The sequence below is a fragment of the Drosophila ficusphila genome, unplaced genomic scaffold (genome assembly GCF_018152265.1).
Source record: "Drosophila ficusphila isolate 14025-0441.05 unplaced genomic scaffold, ASM1815226v1 contig_791, whole genome shotgun sequence".
Classification (NCBI taxonomy): domain Eukaryota; kingdom Metazoa; phylum Arthropoda; class Insecta; order Diptera; family Drosophilidae; genus Drosophila; species Drosophila ficusphila.
In genome coordinates, this window is record NW_025064737.1 from 27,532,173 (window position 1) to 27,557,036 (window position 24,864).

Consider the following 24,864-nt stretch of genomic DNA (forward strand, 5'->3'; position numbering starts at 1 on the left):
CCCCCTCTCTTTCTCGCTCTCGCAAACACGAAAATGCATACGTGCCAACCGGCACAAAAAAGCGAACGCCAACACATGCAATTGTTGTTGCAGTTGCCTCTGCCTCTGTTTTTCAGCTGCTCTGCCTCAGCCGCTGCCTGCGGCACAGTCGACGTCGGCTGTTGTCGTTTGGCCGCCATCGGAATAATCTAATGTCAGATAGTTTTGCGGTCGCTAACCCGCCTCGCTTCGACTGCGACGTCGACTGCAGCGGAGACAGCGGCAGAGGCGAGTGCACTAATGTGTGAGTGTGTGAGTATGTGAGCGAGAAGAGCGGCAGAAATCGGGGAAAATAGCACAATGCACGCACTCGACTAATGCCATCTCGCTTGCCCTCACACATTGTGCAATTAGTTGGTGCGCTGATGAATGCAAATTAGAATTAAAGTCGCACAGTGGAGCCAAAAACAAATGGCCATAAGGGGTCAAATTAATAACGATCCGAGAAACACATAACAACCCAAAGAAATTTGGAAATAATGACAGAAAGATTGAGAAACAAAGATCACTGTGGACACGTGGCGTATACTTGATTTCGTGATTTGTTAACATTGCGGATACGTAACATTTCATAATAATAAATCGCGCATCCGCAAAAAGTTCAGTTTTGGGAAACAAATCAAAACATTGTAAATACGTAAATGTTAAGTAACATGACCCACCCGAGATCCCTGATCCACTGTCGCGTTATCATGTAAGCGATATTTAATCTGCCATTTGGTTGCGCTCGAGCGTCGCTTCTTCATCGCGCTGCCAAGAATGTGGTTTTCAGTCTGAGCCTGGCCATAAAAGCAAACAATTGTTGACATCTGCCACACGCTGTCGTGCCCCCAACCCCCGCCTCTCGAGCCCCCCGCCCATTCGTTTCCTTTCGTTTGTCAGCTTGTCAATCAAGTGGTCGTCTTCCACAATTATCCATTCTAATGACAGCGAAAGACAGAGACAGCCAGTTCAAAAGATGGCTTGCACATGTTTCGCTTTGACAAAATGCCAACAAAAGTGCCAGCCCAGCAGCATATGCGGCACTTAAATAATTCTCGAAAAAGCAGAAGTCGAAAAGAAAACTTCCCAATAAATATAGATGTAAAAAAGCGAGAAAACACAGAAGGAAGATGCCCCGAAACCGAAAAAGTCCAAAATATGTCGGCAATTCTGCTTTCGTTCTTTGTGTGAAACTGAAAAGGTCCTAATATATGTTTAATTTCTTGTCAGTTGAAACCGCAGAAGCATAGAGATACATTTTCTGTGTGTGGAATCATAAACGCCTGGCAACAGCATTTTTCAGTTAGCGTTTTTATAGCTGCCTACACTAACCTATGACAATAATTAGCTGAGCAAACAAAAAAAAAAGGGAGATAAGGCACACAAATATACGAGTATATCATATCTCCGAGAGAGATCGAGAAAAGAGCTTTGTTTGTTTTCCGATATTTCGGCGGAACAGCCGCAAAGTAGGCAATACGGTTACAATATGCACACAAGCGGCATTAATTTTGCAGTTCGTTGACTTTTTCGCCGCCTGTTTGACTTTGTAAATTTGAATTGACTGGCGGTGCTTTTCCATTTTCATTTCCCATTATCTTAGCTCGCAAAAAGGTTGTGCAATTTTCCCCTGGGTGATCAACACCTACCACTTTGGGCTAAGCAAACGTTGGCTGCCGTTTCCCGTCGCTCGCTGATGAATGGTGTTTGGCCAAGAGCAAAATTATCATCATCAGCGTTGGCTCTTTAAGCGGGCAACTTTAAGATGAGCGTGCCCACGGGACGTATGCGTAATATTTCGCCAAATCGCCTCTAATTAATAATGCAAATCGCTGCAGATCAGCGATAACTCACAACTGGCAAGTTGCAACAACTCAATTGCGAACAGCTGTTGCTGGACTTTTTTCTTCTTTGTTGCCGTGGGGCACGAGCGTGTGGCAAGCGCTGTTATCGGGAAAAGGCGATCTGTGCGACGCCCATAAAGAAGGAGAGAAATACCAAGCATTATTTATGGGCTCAGCTGAAAATGATATGTTTGTGGATTTGTTACTAGAACTACAATTTGACTAATCGACCGACTAGAGTGTAGAAACGGGTAATAAACATAGTAATACAAAATAGTTGCTTGCAAGTTTTAAAGCAAGTCGCGAAGTCTCTACTTATTTAAAAACCACACATAACGCGAATATGTCTGCCATCATTATTACACTTGAGTGAGTGCATTTCCCTTTCTGCTCCAATCAAACGTGCTTACTCGCAAAATTATGAGGCGTTTTTAATGGCTTCCTTCATCTGCAGTTGCAGATTTTCGTTTTCAGCCTCTTCGTTCGTGTGGCTCGTAAAAATGCCTTTAAATAGCAGGAAGATGTGCGAGGGGGAGCGGTTGGGGTGGGGGTTGGGGGTGAATCGACTTTGCAGTCTGCCAAAAAAACTTGCACTTCAAGTGAGTCTGCCGTCGAGTTGAGTTCGTCGACGGAGTGTTTGCGGCCTTTTGGCTTTATATTTTGTTCATTCATAAGCGGCTGTCGAAACATGCTGATGATGCTGATGTTTGAAGTGCCTTTGATGCTCATTTCGCTGGCGGAGAAATGTAAAATGTATTTTAAAACTGGCAAGGGGTCCGCCTATTGATTTTTACGACCAGCCAAAGGTAAAGTTCATCGAACTGCCGGCACACATGGTCTCGAGTTGGAGTCCATCCGTCCGTCCCTACCTGGAAAAAACTCGGACCCTCGCATGCATATTTTTTCATTAATTTCGGCCTCGAGTTTAGCGGCAATTAGTCGCATCCGTTGGCTCTCGCATAAGTAAATAAATTTTGTTTAATTTTATTTTATTTGCTCGTGTTCGTGTTTGCTGGCAAATCTTCAACTCCAGACTTTGTAGAGTCATTGACCAACTTCAGTGGGTTTCTGCTGCCCGGTCCCTGATATAGTCCCCTCTCTTTCGCTCACTGGTTACCCGTCTCGCCCTCCCCCCCTTTTTCCCGGGTGTCCACTTTCTTTTTTTTCGTCGTAGGGACAGAGGAGCCTTTCATGTCTGTTTAACTTATTTGACATGGGTCGAAAGAGCTTTGCACAAATGACGAGAGTGAGAGGGTTCTATCCCCAGTGTCTATCTCCTATCTCTTTCTGGGCATGGCCGTCCCGCTCTAGTCGTCTCCGACTCGTGCTTTCTCTTTCTAAAGCCATCCTGGGGCAGTCCATTATGTGCCGGCTTATTTGTTTTAATATTCGCTGCTCGTTTTCTTGCTAGTTTTTGGCCAAAGTCCTTTGCATATCGGGGGGATAATGTGGTATATATGCACAGTACGTATATATACCGCCCGATTCCCGCTCTACAACTGCTTCTTCTTGGCTTATCGTTAACAGCACATTAAAGGATTTCAATGCCTTGGGCTGGTGGCAAACATTTTGTGCACCACAAACATTTTGCTTATTGACTTTGTTGCCACTTTGACGCCTTATCGCCCATCTACATGGCTATATCTTGTTGCTGCCGTCTGGATTTCTCCAAGTCTGCTGCCAGACGGCGAGAAGGGGGCTTAAATACGTTGCAAGTGGGGGAGAGGGGCGGGGAGAAGGCGCCTGGCAGACAAACATTTCCGCTCTGCTGGTCGCCTATGGTCACGTGCCGCTGTCGGATTTAACTTGTGCTTCGATTTTGTTTGTCGGGACTTCGGTCGGGATCTCACTTCCTCTTGGTCATCAAGGACGCAAGTTGCCAATCAATAAGCTTAACCCAAGAAAGGTTCGCTGTTCGCGCGCTAATTGGTATACAATTCACTTAGAAATCAAAGGTCAAGGAATCAGAAACAAAATTAATATTATTTTGTTATGTACATACCCAGGAATATTATAGTTGAGTATATGTTTTGGCTGAATAACTCTACGATTAAACTCTTAACCCCCTTTATCTGATACTAGTCGTTTGTTAGGTCGCTTAAATTCCATTAAACTAATCCATCAGCATCTCAATGATGGATTTGCCTCCGAAATCCTACCTCCCTCCACCCCTTCATTATCTCTTTTGTCTGCAATTCAATCAAAATTTGCCTTGGCTTTGCGCAAAAACAATTGAGTTTGTCTCGGCTTGAGTGGGCGATAGCTAGGGATAGATTCCCGCTTAAGGATTCTCCTGGCTATCCTTGCCTATCCCCTGCTGCCCTCCTGCCACCTGGATCCCCGATCCGGACACGCCCCAATTGTGTTTTTGGCATTGTCGCGGGTTGTGTCTGACAACAACTCTCGGCAGACGCCACTTGTCACGGCCCTCTTTCCATTTTCCTGCTCCTAAAGTTCAGTGCTAGGTTTCTTTAGAATGAAGTTCGTCCTTTTAGGAGGTGTTTTCCAAACACACAGAAAAAAATCGGTTATAAAATTTGTAATTTATACAATTATCAAAAATATGTTTGTTCAGATTGATTTTGGAGCTTAATTTAAAAACCTTTTAAAATGAGAACCTTTCCCTTTATGTTATGGGTGCATTTTCCTGCATTTAATTTTCCTGAATTCTAAGTGCTCGCAGTGGCTCCTTCTAGGCCACCTTCATGTCCTCAACTTCAACCCACCGCTTGTGTTAATGTCACTTGGCGAACTTTCGCTGCATCGCCGTCGTAGTCGTCGTCGCCGTCATTGTCTCATGTGCCTCCTCTCCTGCGGAGTCCTGCCACAAGGACTCCTCCCTCGATTTGTCCTGGTCGTTATCTATTGCTGGCAACGACAGGCAGCATTGATTTAATGACATTGATGGGGCGCCACTGCCTTCGGAGGAAACCCCCTGTCTTGTCCCCACTATTTCTGCTCTTGATGCTTTATTTATTGATTTAACTTTGCAATATCGCTGGCGTATCCTTTCTCTCTTTGGCTCCCTGCTCCCTTTTGCATTTTTTTATTTGGCGCACTTAACGCGTTTTTGTATCCTTGAATGGATTTCCTTTTTATTTCTGCAGCGCCGGCAAAATTTATGCGCTGCCTTCGCTATCAGCCAGCTTTCCTCTGCTTTGATCCCTAAGCTTCTTTTAAATAAATATCGAAAAAAAAAGTGGAATGAAGAGGAGCGCAGCTGAGCAGTGCATTGAACTTGTCCTTGCAGCACTTGCCTTTATTGCCTTTTATTGGTTTTTGATTTGTCTCTTACCTTTTTCCTTTTTTTCCCCTCTAAGCGTTGTTTTGTTATTTTCTGTTCATTAGCCATAAGCAGCTCAAGCTCAAGTCGAACTGCAAATCTCAGTCGGCGAGTGATTGCAAAAATTAATTAACGAAGGCCACGCCCCGATGACTCCCTTCGCAAAAGGCATGATACGCCCTTTTCATGTCTTGTGTCTGCCGACTTTTTGTGTGCCTTTATTTATTTATTTTGAGATTCATTTGGGGTCTCGCTGTCTATCACTCTGTGCGAGTGTAATGAAATTATCCTGCGTGCTCGAAATTCTCTCTTATCCCCCAAACAAGCTAAAAATGCGTCCTTCAATCCCGAAACAAAATCCCGAGCCTTATGAAAAAATAAATTCCCCAGACGAGTGAGTCGCCTGCAATTTAATTACTCTGCGGTCTGATGTTTGAAAACTGTTTGCTTTTACCGAGTACGAGTGTGTATGCGGGTATCCTTTGGCATACCTGGCAGCCCAGGAATCTGCTTTTCATGAAGGAGTCAAGCACACGAGAACTCAAACTCCAACTCGAACTCCAACTCTGCGGAGTGACCCTCTCACATGTCTGACCAATGCAATTTGTGAGCATTTTGGCCCAGCTCAACGCAGCTCGCAAGTTCATTAGTTTGATTACCCCAAAATGGAGTTTGAAAAGGACTGAAGCAGCCGTATCCTTGGACTCGCCCAAACATATGCAATGAAAAATTCAGAAACGCAATCAGAAAATTTAACCCGAGTTGATGGCACTTTGAACTTTAAGCCGGTACAAAAAAGAGCACGAAGCACTTGACAAAGGCTGTGGGCCAACAAACCAGCGAAAGTTTGCCGAGGATTCCCCTTCTAATGCACTGAATAATGTTTTTGTATACAACTGCTGGGCTTCTATGTTTTAAATAAATATAAATGTGCCTACTATACCCCTAAGTTTTTTGTTTAAGATTATACTTTAAGTTAAACTTTACTTTAATCAGTATCTTTTGGTTTTAAATCACCTTTTTGCTGAGTGCATCGAACCAACGTTAGTGTCGCTGGCCATGTGCTTTAAATCATTTTCATTTCGGCTGAGCGCTGACAGCAGCTGTGGCTGCTGTTCCGTTCGGATCCTCCTCCGAAGTCGCAGGTCCTGCGTCCTGTCTTCCAGCTTCTTCCAGGACCCTCCTCCAGCTGCTCCTTGGTCATTGTCCTGCGCTGATTTCTGTTTTTGGCTGTTCAACTTGACTGTGTCTGAGCAAAAGCACTTATCGCACCTTGTTTAGTCTGTTAAACTGTCGAGTTGGACGAGCGCAGTTTTTGAACCCCTCCCCCAGAGGGTTTTCCCCATTTCCCCGCTTTTCTTGATTAATTGCAATTTGTGTGCGCTCTGTAGTTGATGAAGTTTTTAGTGTCCAACAAAGTGCTCTTTTTTCCAGGGGAGCCGGGGGGTGCTGGCTAATTATTAATGTAAATGTTTTCACTTTTAATAGGGCTCAGCCGCGCCCTCTGTCTGGGTCAGTTTTTCTTTCGGGGGGCGGCGTGGAAAGTGGGAGGTTCGCTCCTAATTGCCCCTGAACATGCAGCTTACATGGCCATTGGCCAGCTTAAAGCGAGCGCGGGGCAAAGACTTTCCATTTCGCGCAAATCCTGCCACATTTATCCGCTTCGGTTGTGGCAGGTGTCGGTATCCTTGCGGCTCATGTGCGAGACGACGAGCTTGGCTCTTTAATTAGAAATGCTAATGAGCCAGGACCCCAGCCAGAGCTACTTAGCGATGTTAGTGACACCTTCGAAAGTGATTCAACCGCAGGCGGCAGGCGGGGCAGATGGGGCAGTTGGGGATTCGGTGGCACACAAAGAGCATTGTCTCTGCTCTGCTCGCGTTCTTTTGTGGCACGATTAGCGCTCCTGATGAGCAGCAGAAAAGTTGATATCATCGCCATATCATCACATGAGGTGGGAAACCAGTGATGAGTGGAAGTTTTAATTGAGTGAGGAAAGTGGGGGAAAGAGAGCTAGTTCTTAAATTTGTAGAGAAAGCTTTACTTTAAAATATACATCTCGGTGCCTTGGGAACCGGTTCGTTCCCCCTGTGAGTTGTAAATCCTACAGATCCTGCGAGTGCCAAATAAGCCCTCATTGAGGTGCAGCCACAAGGACCCTCGTCATTTATTGGTCTTTAAAGCGGCGTCGAGTGCAGTGGCTTCTGTGTCTTCTGCGTCTTCTGTCTTCCGTCTCTGTCTGTCTATCTGTCCGACTGTTTGCCCATCTCTTTCCTTTTCGGTGGGTACGTTGTTTTCTGGCTAAAAAGGACGCGAGGAGGGGGAGTTGTGGTGTCGGGGATTGGAGGTTTTTAATGTCGTGTTTATTTTGACATTTTCATTATGTGCGTATCTTGTTTGTGGCTAAGTGTGTGTGTTTGTGTGTGTGTGTACCCAGCGGGAAAAACCTGTGGAAAATATGCTATTTTCCAGTGGTTTCTTCATACAAGCGGAATGTGGAAAATCCCCTTTACCCCTTACAAATCTGCCGTCTCTCCTTTCAAAATACACGGGGGTGACACACAAAAGTAAGGGGTAAAGGGAAAAATCCAGTGGACCCAAAGCTGCTCAATGCAGGACAAAATCCACTGGACCTACAGCTGCTAAATGCAGGACAAAATCCAGTGGACCTACAGCTGCTGAATGCAGGGCAAAATCCAATGGTTTTTGTACTGAAAAAAACCAGTGGAAATCTGGCTGCTTAACGCAGGACAAAATCCACTGGTTTTTGACCTTCCCGCTTTACAGAATTTCCACAATAAAAAATAATACTTTTTAATTTGGTATATGCATTTATTAATCTATTTACAGTCCAAGGGCCTTTATCATAAATATTGTTGTATGTTTTATTTTTTGCCTTAGTGAACGGTGAACGCAGATCATCTTGATATTGAGGAAGTCTGTAATTGTCGTTTCTGAGTGACTCTGAAAATAAAAACCATAATACATTAATATATTACATATTAATACAAATATTAAATATATATAAAGTAATGGGAAAAAATAGAGACATTTTGAAAAATAAGTAATAAACATAGTAAAAAGCATGGGAACACAGGACTGTTGAAACTTATTAAAAATGTAGTGAGTACTTACAAATGCTTCTGGATTGGCTTCGCCATCGGAGTCTAAATGGCCGAGTTCTTCAAATGACGAAATCGAATTGTCCGCTTGCGCCTGTTAGGATTTGCCGTTAATATTAACACAAGGGCCAGAATCTTTGAAGTCGAATCTATTACAAACTCTAAAAAAAACATTGTTTGTTCTTTTAAAATTGAAAAATAAATTTAAATGAAAAACTTACATACTTACTTGACAAACGCCTCCGGCGGCTAAAATGTAGTTTTTGGAAAAATGCCTATGTTCACCATATCCGTAACGCTGAAATAAGGATATACAAACAAAAATATTTATGTTATAACTTACCTTTATCTTGTTTTTTAGAATAAACTTAACTTTTTTTCACTTTTGACACATTTTGCACGACATTTTATACTGATGTGACCGTGCATATTCTGAAGAAAGACAATAATTAGTCACAACTTCGTTGTAACTTATGGTCATATTCAGAAACCCACCCCATTTAGCGGTCCGAAATTATTTACCCCTTCCCAACGCCTGCCAAAAGAAGTAGGTTTTCATCTATCCCTACCCCTACGCCTGCTAAAAGCAGTAGGTTTTCCACTGGTTTTTTCAGGACAAAAAAACCTACTTCCCACTTTCCCGCTGGGTATTCGTTCATTGTCTGCGTCTGGCTGCGTTTTTTATGGTTGCCACCCAACAACCACCCACCTCCTGGTTGGCCTTCACTTGAGCTTTTGTTCGAAGTCAAAAGCCCCTTTTAATTATATTATTTTGAACCTTTAACCTGGAAATGTTAAAGTTTTCCCAGCAGAGTTGAGTGCATTGGTATTTGTCCTTTTTTCGGGTGCAGAGACTTGCATTTGAAATGGAATTCTTAAAAACTTTCCTTCCGAGTTGCCTATCGAGTGTCCTTTTTGGCCAAAAAGAAAAGTTTTCCGTCTCTTTTGTTTTAATCAAACTTTGCCCGCTCCTCCTTTTCGTGCTTTTTTTCTGTTGCCAGCTTATAACTTTTCCCTGAGGTTAGAATTTCCACGCTTTTCCTCTTTTGTATTGTAATTAAAATGCAGACGGCTGTCTTTGCTCCTTTTTCTTTCATTCCAACTCACTATTTTTTTCGTGTTTTTTTTCTAGCCAGCTTGACTGTGTGGCAATTATAAAGATATGCTCCAAATGAGTCCATTCCAAGCCATTTCTCCGGGCGGCGATAAAATTACAGCAACTGAAAGGGGAAAACGCTGGAAGAAATAGAAAAAACGCCTGGAAAAAGGCAAATTTAATTAGGTTCAACTGGGTTCCTCACCCCTTCGGCGATCAATTGGTGGGCAAATGCAACCGTCTCGCTTTGTTGACTTCCACTTGGCCCAACTCTTATCTGCTCCCCGTTTTTCCCGCTCTCCCCTTCCCCCGCAACTATTTGCACTCCGAAATGGAGGCCTGTCCAAGGGGTATGTGCTCGACTATTTCTGTTGTTGACAGCACTTATCGCCTGGAGCTGGAAAAAGTCTAGTTCGGTTGAGGTTCATTGATCCGTGGGTGCGATAAGACCTGGGGGAGCAACAAATGGGTGTTTAACCCTAGAATGGCAACAGTCTCACAATTTCAAATGCATTATGTACAATATTTTCCATACTATCTACTCATTTTAATTATATTATTTAAAGTATGTCTCAAACTCGCCCTAGCAACGCACATAACGTATACGCACCGTTGCCCAGTTGATAAGCAAGCAGAGCAAAACAAATAGAAACCCCTCCTCTTCTATTACATAAAAGAAAGAGTGAGTTGCATCACCACCTCCCGAATCGAAACGATACATATGTTTGTTTGCCTCGAAGCATCAGGAGGGATTAAGTTAAGTGGAAGAAATTACGCCAAAGAGGATACACTTACTCCTTCTCCGGATCCCTTTGGCTTTCCCCGGGGAGAAATGGCTTTCAGTTCGTTTAGTTTTTGGCTGCTAATGTCGTGGGGATTAGGTTCGAATCAAAGCAATGTACTGTGACTCCGTAAAGTGCAGCGGGAAAAAACGGAGCGAAAAAACCCTGGGAGAGTGCCTTAAAAAATAATTAAACAATTAAGCTCAACATGAGCAGCGCAATAAAACTATTAACTGCCACCGAATGCATTTAAATTGCCTGCTTAGCGGGGAAAATGCGGGGGCGTGGAGCCGGCGGATCCAATAACCATCAATGTCTGGCGAATGTCTGGGAGATGCCTTTGAAATTTGCTTTTCATATAAAAATAATTGTTATGCCCGAGAATAAAGTTTAAAGTGGAGGAGCAAGGAAAAGGCAAAAGGAAAAAAAGGGAAAGGAGCCTCGCGGCGGGATGCAGTTCAATAAACTGTGCAAAAAGGCAAAAGCATACTTCAAGGCGCTGTGGAGAAAAATGAAATTGGAAATTGCATTTGTTTTTGGTTTTGGCTTTGGCCCGAACATAAAGCTCTCCTCCGGTCTTGGCCAATCGAAGAAAGCCATTATGCCATAGCACATTGAACGCACGATAAATAACGAGACCCAAAGTCCAGTCAATGCAGAAGGACTCGGGGCAAACACAATTTATTTGCAAATTGATATTTAAAGGTCACAAGGATACTAGCCGGCCAAGAGCAGCTTAAGGCCATCGAAAGCACTTGGCTAATGGCAAATGCAAAAGATGCAAAAATAAAAACACACGCAGAGGGCGGAGAAATTAAAATGCTTTTGGAGAGCTTCCAGTGAAAGGAAAATTTGCTTATGACAGGCGGACATCAAAAACTTGGCACAGGATATGGCCAGGAGTTGGGGGGCGAAAAGTTTCTTGAACTCGACAGCCGAGCCAAGGCAGCAGCTTATCAAAAAAACATTCGACTGCGCCGCCTAATGAAGTTATAACCCAGACAAACCAAACCCCGACTAGATATGCAAAGCTCTGCCCCCCAGTTTTTGGCTGCTTTTTCGTGTACTTTTATTTCGCAATTGTGTCGCGCATTTGAATTAAGTGCAAATGACATGAGATTTTCAGGGGAAAACAATGCGAATGCGAATGCGAATAGCAGCTGCCTCTTAGGAGCTGCAACCCCTCGACAAGCTTTTAAGCCACTTCACAGTTGTACAGCAGAGTGCAGTCCCCGCTTTCCCGCTTTCCTCGGATTTTCCCTTTGACTTGACTTGGCACTCCTTTTGCTTGTTCTCCCTCCGTTTCGGTGCAGTTTTCATTGTCTGGCTTGGTACTTTTTGAATTTATTGAAATGTTTGTTTGTCTGCAATGTTTTCTGCAGAGGAAAAAAATTCTATTTCAAAATAAAGTATACTTAATGGTAAAACTACTTTCAAGAACATATTTCTTGGATGTACAAGTCTATTAAAACAAAAATCTAATTGCATTTTAACATTAGCTAGAATTTTGAACACACTTGGATTTTTTCTCTCTGTGTAGCAGTTGCCTGGTTGCATTGCGGCTGGTGTTTTCACCACCCTCTAATTTTCCAGAGCCCCAGTATTTCTGTTTCCTTGTATCCTGCACAGCTGCGCCTGGCGGTATGCTATGTTTTTCTTTTTTTTTCCTTTGCTGCATTTGTTGTCGCAAAATATTATTACTCCATTTCATTTATAAAAGTGCTGCAAATGTCCCTCCCCCGGATTTTCCGGCTGCAATTCCATTCCATTTCATTGTCAGTGTCTTCTGTTTGGGTTCTGTGTGTTGCCTTGTTGGTTTAGTTGGTTTAGTGGGAAGTTGTTGGTGCCATTGTTGCTGGCTTGTCATTGGCTTTAACTCCTAATCCACAGGTCACATCTGGCCCATTGATCAAAGTGTCTCGCTGGGAGACAGCAAACTTATTCCACTGCTTAAATTAAGCGCCTACCTACCACCGCGCCACGCCCACCTTGGAAAATAGCGAACAGCCCACGAGCACGAGCCTGACTGCTGTCAGTTGTGCCGATGACAATTTTCAAATTTATTCTGCCATTTCTTTTGTCTTTTGTGGCGAAAACGCCTACGGAAAGTGGGGAAAAACCATTTAAAGCGCAGACAATTTTTCAATTTCCACACACACACAATCGGCAATTGAGAATGAACAGTTTTTCCGGGCTAATAAAATAGTTTTTCCTCGCGTTACGCCCACACGCGACTAATGAGGAATGTTCCTGCTCTTTAAGCCAATGAAAGGAAAGGTAAACATGGTGATGGAGGGGCTTTTCGGGGCTCACATGTTTGCTCACTGTCTGCACAAACAGTCGTCGAAAACTCTCAAAGGCGAATTGGAATATTAAACACTTTTATTAACTTTTGCATGGAGCCCCCAAAAAATACAAGAAAGGCTGACAATAAGGAGTGGCATAAAGGAGGCGGGGAAATTCTCGGAGTGAAGTATTTATGGCTGGCGTTTTTAATGGATTAACAGCAGAAGTAGCTCCCGACTTCCGTCAGCACTTAAGCCAAGAAACGCCATTTAGTTTAATGTGTTTATGAAAAGCCCAGCACTTTGAACCCAACTAAAGAGTATCGAAGTGAATTCAATTGAATTGTAGTTTTCGTAGTCTTGGGCCCATTGTTTTGGCCTCGAATTCGGGGTGTGGCGAGAAACCTTTTTGATTTGTGGCTCCTGTGAGTTCGGGTGTTGATATTTATGGTCGGGAGGAAGTGCTGCCTGATTTATGCGTCCAATGCCGCAGCCAAAGGAAGTGACAACTCAATGGCTTCATTAGTATCCTCCGATATAGTGCGGGATAAAGTCCTCGGTCGGGGAGTTTATTGCACTTCGACTTTTGACTTTCGCTAAGGCCACGAGAACGAAAACGAAAAGTTGTTGCGCTCACAAAATAATCTCAAATTCAGCAATAATAATTTCATGCTTATAATTTGCTGAAGTTCTCCACTGCGGTCTTGCCAAACTTTGCACACGCGACTCTCATAAATTATGAAGCGCAGAGCGAAGAGTCCTCAATCCTTTGGCCCCGTCTGAGTTCTGAGTTCTGAGTTCATTCTCTGTTTTGGGCAACGACCGTCATCTCGGATGAAATTAGCAAATCGTCACGTAGCCAACATGAGAAAGGCAAATGTCTCGAACAGAGAAAAAATCCAGTGATGCTCTGTACACAAGTTTACAAAAATATTAAGCATATTTAGAAATTGTACAAGTGCTTAGTAGTTTTTCCCTGTGCCGAAAAAGAAACCTGGAGAAGAACTGCAGAAAGCTGGGCCCAGAACTTGATGGAATGTGCGAAACATGTGCGTCTGCATCCCTTTACCCGCCTTTATCCGCCTTTACCCGCCTTTTAACCCGCCTTTTGGCCATGTAAGGAGCCACGAGAGGAGAAAAGATTATTGCTGCAGTTGGCTCTGCTCTGCTATCTGGGTTATTGTTATTGTCCGTAATCCCAGACGAGCACCACTCACCCACAGATACGCCGCATTCTCCTTGAGCAATCAACTTAATTGCTTTGGCGACTCACCCCGCCGCTCGTTCGGCCGGGATTCTTTTGTTTAATGAGTGAAAATTGTGCCCCGTATCGCTTACTTCTCTGCCGGGCGGGGAAAATCTCCGCTGCCGCCTCCCCTTTTCGGCATGCAAACACTCGTTAATCGAATCTGTTGTTCCGAAACAATGTTGGGAGTTGATTTTATTGTTGCCAAGATTTATGAGCTCTGGTCCCCGAGAAGTCGGCAAACAAACAGTGCGATGTGGGCCCCGTGCAAATATTAATTTGTTGATTATTCGGCTTAAGAGGCGGGTCCAAGGAGACTGGCATCTTCTCTTTTCTTTTCTTTCTCGAAGCGGGAACAAAAGTTCTGGGCAAATGTTGACAAAAGTTTCCAGGGGAGTTTCGCTCGCTCCCCAGATCTCGAGCATATTAAAAGTGCATTAAACCTGTCCCAGAAAGACATTCCTCAGCTGCAATTGATTGGTTCTACGTGTCCTTTGCCGTAATTCCGGAGCATTCCAATGTCATTCCGCTAAATTATTCAACCTTACAGTATACAGTATACCGTGTATATCGTGTATATATAGCATAGTAATGTCTGAGTGCTGTTAGTCCGTCTGGTCAGGTGCCGGACCATCGTCAATTACCCAAACAGAGTCACAAATATTCCCTCATCATTGGGTTAGTTGGCTCTGATTGGCGGTGGCCCCAACTATTCCCACCTTGGCCATATTTCGTGGATCCTTTCGACACCTCTTGGCTTTTTGACGGCTTTATTACTGGCAGAAGGTGGAATAGAATGGGAGTGGGTGGGCGGTTCCATCTGCCGGCTCGCCGTATTGATTATCGATTTGGGAATTGGCCTGGACTCGCCGACTTAACTCGGCTACACACCTGGCTAGCTGTGTGCTCTTGTGTGCATTCAATTTGGGCAACGTGTTAGCCACTTTGGCTTAGACAACAGCTCCGTGTTGCTCTGCCCGCTCTGTTTTCTGTTTTCGCCGGCACGTTTGGATTTTATGGTTCATTTGTTGGCGCTTAGACGCTGGCTGGTTGCTCCGCTCGCTCGGTGCCTCGGTCCCTCGGCAGACATCTATTGGAGATGTTCATTGGACAGCCCAGCCACCTTGGATTCGGAGGCGGGTAAACGAACTCTTATTTAATTTGGCTTTTCAATATGCTAAAGGGTTTTTTGCTTCGAAGGGGAAACAAGCTTATTTAAATATGTTTATAGCTTTAAATTCCTGCTGTTCTACTTTGTTGTATGTTATTCTGTTTAGTAAACCCTAATGAAGTACTTATTTAATTGTAATTTTTTTTATCGCTTTTCCAGATTGAGGACGAGGGCAACCACGGCAACGATGAGACGCGCCTCTTCATCCTCTCCTCGCTGGCCCAATCCCAAATGAGCCGGGTGGCCTGCATTTTGTGCGAGGAGCCGCTGCTCGTCTTCGATCGCTATCCACTGGTCGACGGATCCTTCTTCTTGAGTCCCAAGCAGCATTCCAGTGGCTGCATTGAGGTAAGTAAAGCTAACTAGTCCTTAAAGATTTAGATACCCCTTATAAGCCTTGAATCTCAATATCAAAATGTGTAAAAGTCTAAAACCAAATCGCACTAGCTCTATTCTCTGTGTGTAGCCATCATTTATAAAACGTCAAATGTGGCATGGCAACCTCTTCCGCACCCACGACCACGCAGCTTTCACTCGCCCACGTGCCCCGAGAACTTTCAGCTGCAATTAGCGGGCGAACTCCGCCTTCCCCTCATGCCACTCCCTCTTTTTTTTTTTTTTTTTTCTGCTGGGGACAGACAGACCCCGCAATTTATGACCCATTTAAGTCAGCGTAATTACGCCAGCGCCCAAAGAAGAGCCGGGAAAAACTGCAGTTTGCCGTTTGCAGTTTGCAGTTGCTGCGGACTCCACATTGCACATTTTGCATTTAGCATTTTAGGTTGAGGAGGAACTGAACTGCACGCACGACCTACGCTTCCATGGGCTTCATGTTTTCCCTGCCTTTCCATGCTTTTCCTAGCTGCCTGTCAGTCTCGCCTCCCAAGTTCCCCAAGTTCCCCGACTTCCCCCACTTCTGGGGCTTTAAATTAAGCCTGGATTTATAATTCATTGCCAGCTGCTGCTGCTGCAATTGGAATTGGCTCCTTTGTATGCCTCTGCCTGCCACTTCCCCTTGACTTTGACTCCGCTCCTCTGTTCCACTGTTCGTGGGCGGCAGCGGCAATCTCCTGGGCAAGTTTATGCATTTTGCATTTTATTTGAAATTATTATGTCGCGTCGCAATGGCAGTTCCCCTTTTCCTCCTCCCCCCTTAAATCCTCAGTCCTCTTGGCCTTTTGTCAGGCATGCAAGAATGCGCTCGGTTCTCTGGGAAAAAGCCCCTCGCTTCTTCGCTTCCTCGCCCTTCGACAAAAGTGGAAAGCTGATACCCTAACAAAGCGGGCAGTTTGCTAACTTGCGGCTTATTTGCCATGGCGGGTAAGGAGAAGGGTATTTGAGTGGGGAAAAGTCCGTACAACTCCTTTGTAACTTTGTTGGCAATAAAACAAACTCTTTTTGCGGATTTGTCCAAAGAAATTTCGAGGGATTGCTTTGCAGTTTTTCATAATAGTACAGAAGAATAACACTCCAATTGCAAACATCTTTCAAAATTAGCAGTTGAAAGCGCTTTCTTGGACTTAAAATAATATCATCCAAAGAAGTTTTTATTAAATAAAAGTCTCTTGCCATCATTTATGTATATTCCCATGTATTTTTTGGCAAAGTGTATTCCGGGGCTTTGAAGTCTCCCCTGCAATTCATTCCTTTTCCTGCCATAATTTTTCATTGTTGGAGTGTCTGGTTGGCGTGGCCCCTGGGCTCCTGCCTGAATTATGCGGCTGTTCCTGCCCCTTTTTGTCCTTTTGTCTGCACCTTTTTCACCGCTTCCGCTTTCTCACACCCCTGACTCCACTCCTCTCTCTCCACTCCAGGTTAAATACGAGGGACGCACTCTCTACTTGACCTGTGTTTGCATGAGCTGCCTGGACGGAACCTCCAGCAGCCGCGTCATCAACTGCAGGTGAGCATCGCAGCGGAGAAATCTGCAATCTGAATGGGAAATGAGTGCGTGAACGATAAATTTGTGCTTTCTGCATCGCCCACAGATTCTGCAAGGAACCCTGGGACGGATCGAGCCTGGTCCTGGGCACCATGTACGCGTACGACATCTTTGCGGCCATGCCCTGCTGCTCCGAGAGGTTCAAGGTGAGTTCTTGCCACATACCCTCTATATTAGGTCATAAGAAATGCTTTTTCTTAGTTTACTATGGCTTTATGCTAAGTAAATCACAGGAAATTCAAGACACTTTGCATGAAAATCATTTTAATTTCCCCCCTTTTCGTTTTCTCCCCTTCAATTCCCAGTGCAATAACTGCTTCAAGATGCTGATGCACCCGCAGCAGAGGCTGAGCTTCTACAGCGACTACTCGCACGGGGTGACCTGCCCGTACTGCAACACGCAGGACACGCACTTCGTGAAGCCGCTGAGCTTCTGCTACGCCAAGAGCCCGGCGGCGCGGCTGCCGACGCTCGCATAACATGAGGCCCCGTTGGAGTCGCCCGTGGGAACAGGTGCCACCGCCACCCAGGTGCCGAATGCCCAGGGCGCTCCAACGGCCTCCGGCTGCAGCTCCATCATCTCCATCAAGCAGCCAGCGAAGCAGCCGCTCTTCAACGCCGCCATCGACTACTCGGCCCCGCTGCAGCAGCAGATCAACCCGGACCTGATCGGAGCCCATCCCCATGCCCAGCAGCACCAGCAGCAGGTGCGCCAGCAGCAGCAGCAACCGCAACAGCAGCAGCAGCAGCAACAACAGCAGCAACAGCAACAGCAGCAGCAACAGCAACATCAGCCTGCGGTTGCCACTTTCCAGAGGGCCAACTTCCAGCAGCAGTCGCAGAAGAGCATGAACATGATGGCCATGGCAGATGTGATGAGCAAGTACCAACAGCAGCAGCAGCAACAACAGCAGCAGCAGCCACAACAGCAACAACAACAGCGCCAGCAGCAACATGCAACACAGAAGGGACTCGAGGGCCTTCTGCTGACGAACACAAACACAAACAGCGGCAACAGCAGCAGCAGCAGTATTAGTAACTTAATAATTAGCCATAATTCAGCCAGCAATCCGGGCAGCAAGGTGCAGCCCAACTGGGGCCAGAGCGACGCCATCTCGGCGCTGTGGGGCTGCAGCAGCAGCAGCAGCGGCTGCTCCTCGGGCAGCGGATCGCAGCCCTCGCTGAGTCCCACGGCCAGCAGCCACGGCAACGACGGCTCCAAGATGATGTTGTGGGCGGCCCAGGGATCGCCGCAGGCCCCCAGTGCTGCCACACTCAGGGATGGATTCAAGGAGTTGCAACAGCAGCAGCAGCAGCAGGTGCAGCAGCCACTGCCACACGCAGCCTCGCCGACGGCCTCGCTGACCAGTTCCAGCTCCTCCTCGAACGGGTGGAGCGCCTCGCACTACGGCAAGCCGAACATTTGGGAGCTGCCGGGATCCGCCGGACAAAGGACTCCGGCAGCCGGCGGCAGCCACGACATCTTCACCGATCTCCTGTGCAACCTGAGCATTAGCCAGGACACCGGCGGCCAGCAGGCCAAGCAGGCCGATGCCTCGGACGTCAGCTCGAACTCCTCCTCGTCGGCCGGGGAGCTCCTGGAGGCGGCCAACATCTGGCGGTTCCCGGAGTACGCCAGCCAGCTCTACAACGAGGAGCCCACCGGCGGCGCAGCTGCGTGCATGCAGCTCTTCAACGACTATCTCAACATGAACTAGGACGGAGGATTAGGAGCCTGCAGCATTTGTTACTCTAGATAAATTACAGAAAAAACAAGATACGATAAAAGAGTAAGCAGGAGGAGGAGAAGCATTGAGATCCAAGCGAATCTTGGAGCGAAAGTTTTAGTTTTTATACGATCATTTGATTTTTATACAATCACAACACACACACACATCTAAAACCGAGAGAAAACACTGCAAACTAAAAACAATTTTCTTGTTATTTTTGTTGAGTTTTTTAGTTCTTGTTTACACACCTACCTAAACGAAAAAAGCAATTTTTAGTTTTATTTTATAAAGCAAATTTTTTATACATTTTACCAAAAAAAAAAAACAAAGCGAAATGTAAAACCAAAAAAAAAAAGGGAAAACGAGAAAAGATGCAAACGTAGAAGAGGAGTGACAAAAAGTAACATTTACATCACGATTGAGGAACATTTTATTTAGCGAAAATTGAAGGCAGGGCATTAAATTGTTTAAACAAATCATGATAATTGCTGTGCTGCTCAATAACACAAAAAGGACGAAGCAAAAGGGAGTAGAAGGAGTAGAGTAGGAGAGCAAAGAAGGAAGAGAAGGGGAGAACATGAAACATTTGCTACAATTTATGAAACGTAAAATTACAAACCTAAATTTAACAAAACATATTCGATAAGTTGCACATCTTTACCTAAGCGATTGGTAATTATTCCTAGTTTTAGTGAGCGGAACCAGAACCTCTAGAACCGATTAAGTTTCTCTCTCCAGTTCAGCACAGTTCAGTTAGGTCCTCAAGGTAATTCAACCCCTGTCAAGCCACCCACCACCCACCCACTTACACACACAAACAACAGCCAGGCGGCACATGCAACGAGGTCACCCTTCCCCTTCAGGAGTATTTCAAGCAGCCCACCCCCGCCCACGCCCCCAAACTCTATTAGTTAAGTCCTCGAAAACAAGAGAATATAATACAACTTCTTTCGGCGCAGCGTGATCATTAATTATTAAGTGTAAGTGTTAGGCTATAGCGATATTCTTTGTATATGTTTAGGGTTCTTCTGTTCGTCTTGAAAGCAGAGCAGCCCATGGATGGTAATGGATCTCTAAAGGTGGAGTGACCTGCGGCCTGGTGAATCGAGGTCACATGCAGGCACTCACTATCGATAGGTTAGTAGGCTTAAGGTCGGTTTTTCTAAATTTTAAATACGGTTTGCAAGCAAACATCCAAACAATTTATAGAGCGGTTCAATGTTTCCTGTTTTGTGTTTATTCCGTGCATAGAAAAGTCACCAAATCCCTGGGGATAAATCCCTATCCTGTTTCCCAAATCCTTCTCTTAACCCCTTTGAAATGTGAACATTTTAATAAAATTAAAATTGAAACCAAACCAACTTCTGCGTAGAAAGTGTTTGGGCAGCCTAAACCCTAAAATATATTCTGTGTTAGATTCTGAAAATCTTTTTCTGCTTTGTGACATTTTTAATTCAATTGAAAGCAAAACCCAACTTGATATTTTTCCTATCTGTGAAAGTTTTAATAAAATTGAAAGTAAAACCCCTTTGATATTACAAACATCTGTGAAAACAGTTTAGGCAACCTGAACCCTAAAAACAATCAGCAAAACTCACCGATTCTGTGTTAGATTTTTCATTTATGTTGTTTTATTTCCCGGTTTTAAATTCTGTGAAGTTTTTAATGAAATTAAAAGTAAAAACCCCTTGATATTACCCACATCTGTGAAAAGACGTTTAGGCAAGCTAAACCTTGAACAAGATCAGTCGAAACTGTGTTACCTTTCGCCTCTTCGGTTCTCTTCGTTTCGGATTTTGAAATTCTGTGTGAAATTTAAATACAATTTAAAGAAAAACCCCATTGATATGTCACCCAACTGTGAGAATTGTTTAGGCACCCTGAACCCTAAAATCGATCAGCATGAACTGTGTTATGTAACCCCTTTCCCTGATTTCCCCGTGTTCGATACGAACCCTAAAACTTAGACCCAGTAAGTTTCGTCAAATCATCTGTGAGCAGAGTGCCGGGTCTTCTCCGAAGTGTTTTCCCATTGGAGAAACTAGATACAAGTGAGAAGGCTCGGCACTTTTTTAAACCTTCACTGTGACTCTTCGAAAGAATCGAAATTTTTATAAAAAATTCTAAACTTCCTATTGTGCATAGGCCACGCCCCAAAAAAAACCCTTGTGAAACCCAGTTGAAAACAAACATTTTCAGAAAATGTATAAACCCAAACCCCAAACCAAAATTGCCTCCACTAAGACAGCCAAACTGTGACAACTCCGATTTGCTCATCCCCTGTGAACATCGAAAATGTATTTGTATCACTGTGAATTGTCCTTCGGAAGGAATAATTTTTGAGAAAAATTTAAAACCCCAACCCGAAAGCAATTGTGAATGCCTCTAGGATAAGAAAGTTTTCCCTTTCGTTTTTCGGTTATTTTAAAAGTTTTCAGTACAGTGATATATACGTTTCTGTGTTTCAATCAAGGCATTGCCTGGAATTTTTTCGAAAAGAATTCCAAAAACCATCCTCGAATATCTGTGAAAACCCAATCCCCATCCCCTTATCCCACTTTGGTGACTTTTGGTGGGGGATCTGCTTGAAATACAACACCCCAGGGCTTAGGAATGGGATCTTCAGGAGTTTCATGTGCCGCACTTTTTCCAGTAATACAAATTGATCGCCTCCTTTTGGGCATTTAGCATTGCCGCCATTTTACATACCAAATAATACACGTTAATTTAACGACAATTTTTCAGAACGCATGAAGGGACAACTGAGTGATAGTAAATCTTTTTTTTGTATACAAGACCTACAGTAACGAGGAGTCTTCGTTATGCCTACTTATATAGAACTACCGTTAAGTTTATAAGTACATACCCAAATACCCTTTAAAGCTACACCATACTAACCTAAACCTTAAACCTAAACCTAAAACCTAAAACCTTAAACCTAAACCTAAATTGATAGGAACTAACGACGAGCAACACTTTTGGCATTTACTTGAGAGGATTATATATAAGTTTTGGCACAGTTATATATAATTTTCGTCTAAATTTAAGGTTTTAATCTAACATACACGTACGCGCAGGAGAAGGAGAGGAAGAGAATTATTTATAGGCAACCCACAACACACAAACATGACACACGACACACAGATACAGCATATAGTTATATAGATATTTAATTGGAGTAACCCTTAGCCCTACACTACACTACAAAAAACATATTGGTAATAAGTTCTACGCAAGCTAAGGTTGCCCCCGAAAGGCAGCAGCACCCGCACCACCAACTACTACGTAAGTCAGCCCGTGTTTAGTTTGATTCCACGTTTGTTTTAGTTAAATGTGCTAGGACGAAGCCTCGATCGCGTCCAGTCGAGAGAAACCACAAACTTATGCCCACCTCAGCCACCAGGAAGAGAAGGAGAAATCGTATCGAATCGATTTGAATCGAACGGAACAGAACAGAACAGAACCGCAAACATATAGCCCCTAAACAGTAATAGTCAGACTTCCGATCACAACTAACTCTAATGAGTCGTACTCTAGGGTACGACGAATGAATAACTTAGTAGAAGTCTTTAAGTAATGAGGAAGATACGGCGATTGAGCGAGAGTAAAACACATTAAAATGTAATTTATATTACCTCCTTAGCAAAAATCAATAACAAATAACGATAACGAATAACAATGTTTTCTAAATGCATATTAAACTATGGTAAATCAAGGCAAAGTAAAACAAAATATGTACGTTTAAATCGAGTAATCAATTGATAAACAATGAAAAGCAGTTTTTGTTTAGTTCATAATTTGTACTCAATAAAAACCTTTATTTTATGTTAAACGAATGAAATATTTGCGCGCCTTTCCACCCCTTTTCAATCTTTTGACGATCTTCAGTCACTGGATAATGCCAAAATCCGTGTAGAACCCAGAAAAGAAGACGAAGAAGCAGAAGCAGCAGCAAAATGTTTAAACTTTAACCGAAATTCTTAAAAACCAATTTTTGATGGCTCCCTCCGAGCTCTCTCAGATCATCTGATGACGAAATGTACAAATTGGTGAAGTTTAGGCACTTTCAACCGCGATCCTCCGATTTCCAAAATCCAAGGCAATATACTATATATCGAAGCGCAGCAGATATTTCCCACAAAACTCACCCCGAACCCCACTTTAATCCCCCTCCCATCCACCAAATTTATAGATTGATTTTATTGCTACCCGAACGTCATTTTTGTTTATTTAAATATACACACTTAGCACACTTTTGTTTATGCCTAATTCGTAATGTGTAATATATGTATACTTTGTACCTTTTTATGTTATACACGAATCCCTTAACCCCGAGATCCCCCAAAGGAATCCATCCCTCGCCCAGTGTTGTATTGCCCCTCCCCACTTCGCTCCTCCTCTCCTACACATTTTGGCAATTCAACTTGAATGTCTACTTTTAATGTAATTTAGTTGAATATTTTAGTTGATTTTTATTATTATTATTCGTACTCCGTATGGAAAACTAAATAAATTTAATTGTATTTCAATAAAAACGAAAAAGGACAAAAATTACTTTACTTTCTGCTATTATTATTACTACAATTAATATTGAATTTTTGTTGAATTTTCAAATGATTAAATGAAATATTTTTAATAATTTTTTATTCGTTTTATTTACCACCCCATATTATGTTCGGTTCTCTTTTTTTCGGTTGCAACTGCATTGATAAACTGCCCATGAAAATGGATTAACTAAATGCCGGACGACAAACTGCCGACTAGAAGGAGGAGGCAGGAAACCTTTACCGCAATGTATTGCTTAGCATCTGGTAGGAAACTACCCATCGACTTGGTTCCCGATCCAGTTTCCTCCGATCGCGACTTAGTTTAGCAGCTACCTCAGTTAGTCACATCGATAGAGTCTTAGTTACACAAGTACATATTTTACTCGACGTAGGAACATGTTAATCGCAGCTTTTAAACAGATAGCTTAGAACACCCGGTTGTATGGTTGATATGCAACGATTTATTTACGATTTAGACCTCCCCCACCCCCCCATCGTTCCCTCCCCCCATCAATTTGGATTATACCCTTTCCTTTCCATTCCTTTCCGTTGTTCTTTAGCTAACTTGCTTACTGAGTTACCTGCGTCCCCTGATGCACTAAATCAATTTCTTAGTTGAATTTTGAGTTGAAAGCGCAGAAAGCAGCTGGGCAGATGGAAAAGTGAGACGAGATGGTCAATGTTGTAGTCGAATTTTTGTTCACGTTTGTTCTCGTTAAGTTGAAGATTTCATGCCAAAGTACAAACCTTAAATCAATTCTTCGTAATTCCTAATACCTATCGTAATACCCCCCAGGTCCCCAGTTTCTTTGACGTTTAACCTTTAACCTTAACCTTAGTTCGCCAGGAGGGCTGCACTTGTTTAGCACCTAAGTGTATTTTATTCGGTAGCGCGAGTCAAGAAGATACATATGCGAGTACGATCGGACCCTTAGTTGCAACTTTGGCATTTTGGCATCGCACAGGTTTTGCTGGAAACGAACTTGGTTTACTTTACTATATTTCGTATCCGCATTTGCTATTGGTATCGGTATTGGTATTGTATTGAGTATTATATTGGAATTATCCCTAGAGTTACGTAGCGTTTAAGCAGCAGCGAGTGCGAGCAGAGCAGGACCGATGTGTGACGAACCGCTGGTTAAGTGGACCAACAGTCGGTTGATCAGATCAGATATTATCAGAATATTACTACAGGCCCTACTGGCCAAAAATGGAGTGTTGAGCAAGCAATACGAGCGAAGGCCCCAAAAGGCAGCCAACCACTGCGGAAGCCCCAACTCGCCGCCTCTGGGCTTTTTGATTTAGCGAATAGAGTATATCGTAGGAAACACTATGCCACAGCACACCACACACTGACACCACACTATACTTATCTATATATTATATTATATATCTTTTTTGAGGCGCACCCGTGCTGATGTGGAGTATGAATTGTCGAACAATCGTTGCCATTTATTTCGCTATAAGTCACCAGTCCAAGTCGTGTCTATGTGTTGTACTTAGGTTTTAGCAGTGCCCGCAGTTCGTTTTTAACTTATAACCCTCGATGTTGTGTTTTGTTCTCTGTAGGATCATGTATTAACTAGACTAGACTAGACTAGACTAACCTAAGCCTCACGAGTATTTGAAATAGTATATAGGGATAAGGAAGCGATAAGCGAAAGCGATAACCGAAGGACTGATCCTGTGCGCGTGTGTGTCGATATTTGAAACGTGATCCAAGACTGACTGACTAAATAACAAACTCCAAGGCAAGATGATAAAGCATAAGTACTATATAGAAAGAACATCCAAG

The 24,864-nt window shown here is 43.7% G+C and overlaps 1 protein-coding gene across 1 annotated transcript in view; it reads left to right on the forward strand.

Annotated features, from left to right (window-relative positions):
- LOC108099380 (headcase protein) overlaps positions 1–23,060 on the forward strand; it is an 81,077-nt gene extending 58,017 nt beyond the window's left edge. The window contains exons 3-6 of the mRNA XM_017202873.2: positions 15,010–15,198; positions 16,665–16,753; positions 16,839–16,938; positions 17,098–23,060. Coding sequence (XP_017058362.2) covers positions 15,010–15,198; positions 16,665–16,753; positions 16,839–16,938; positions 17,098–17,271 — 552 coding nt within the window. The 3' untranslated portion in view covers positions 17,272–23,060. The remainder of the gene's footprint in view (positions 1–15,009; positions 15,199–16,664; positions 16,754–16,838; positions 16,939–17,097) is intronic.
- The last annotated feature ends 1,804 nt before the right edge of the window (positions 23,061–24,864 follow it).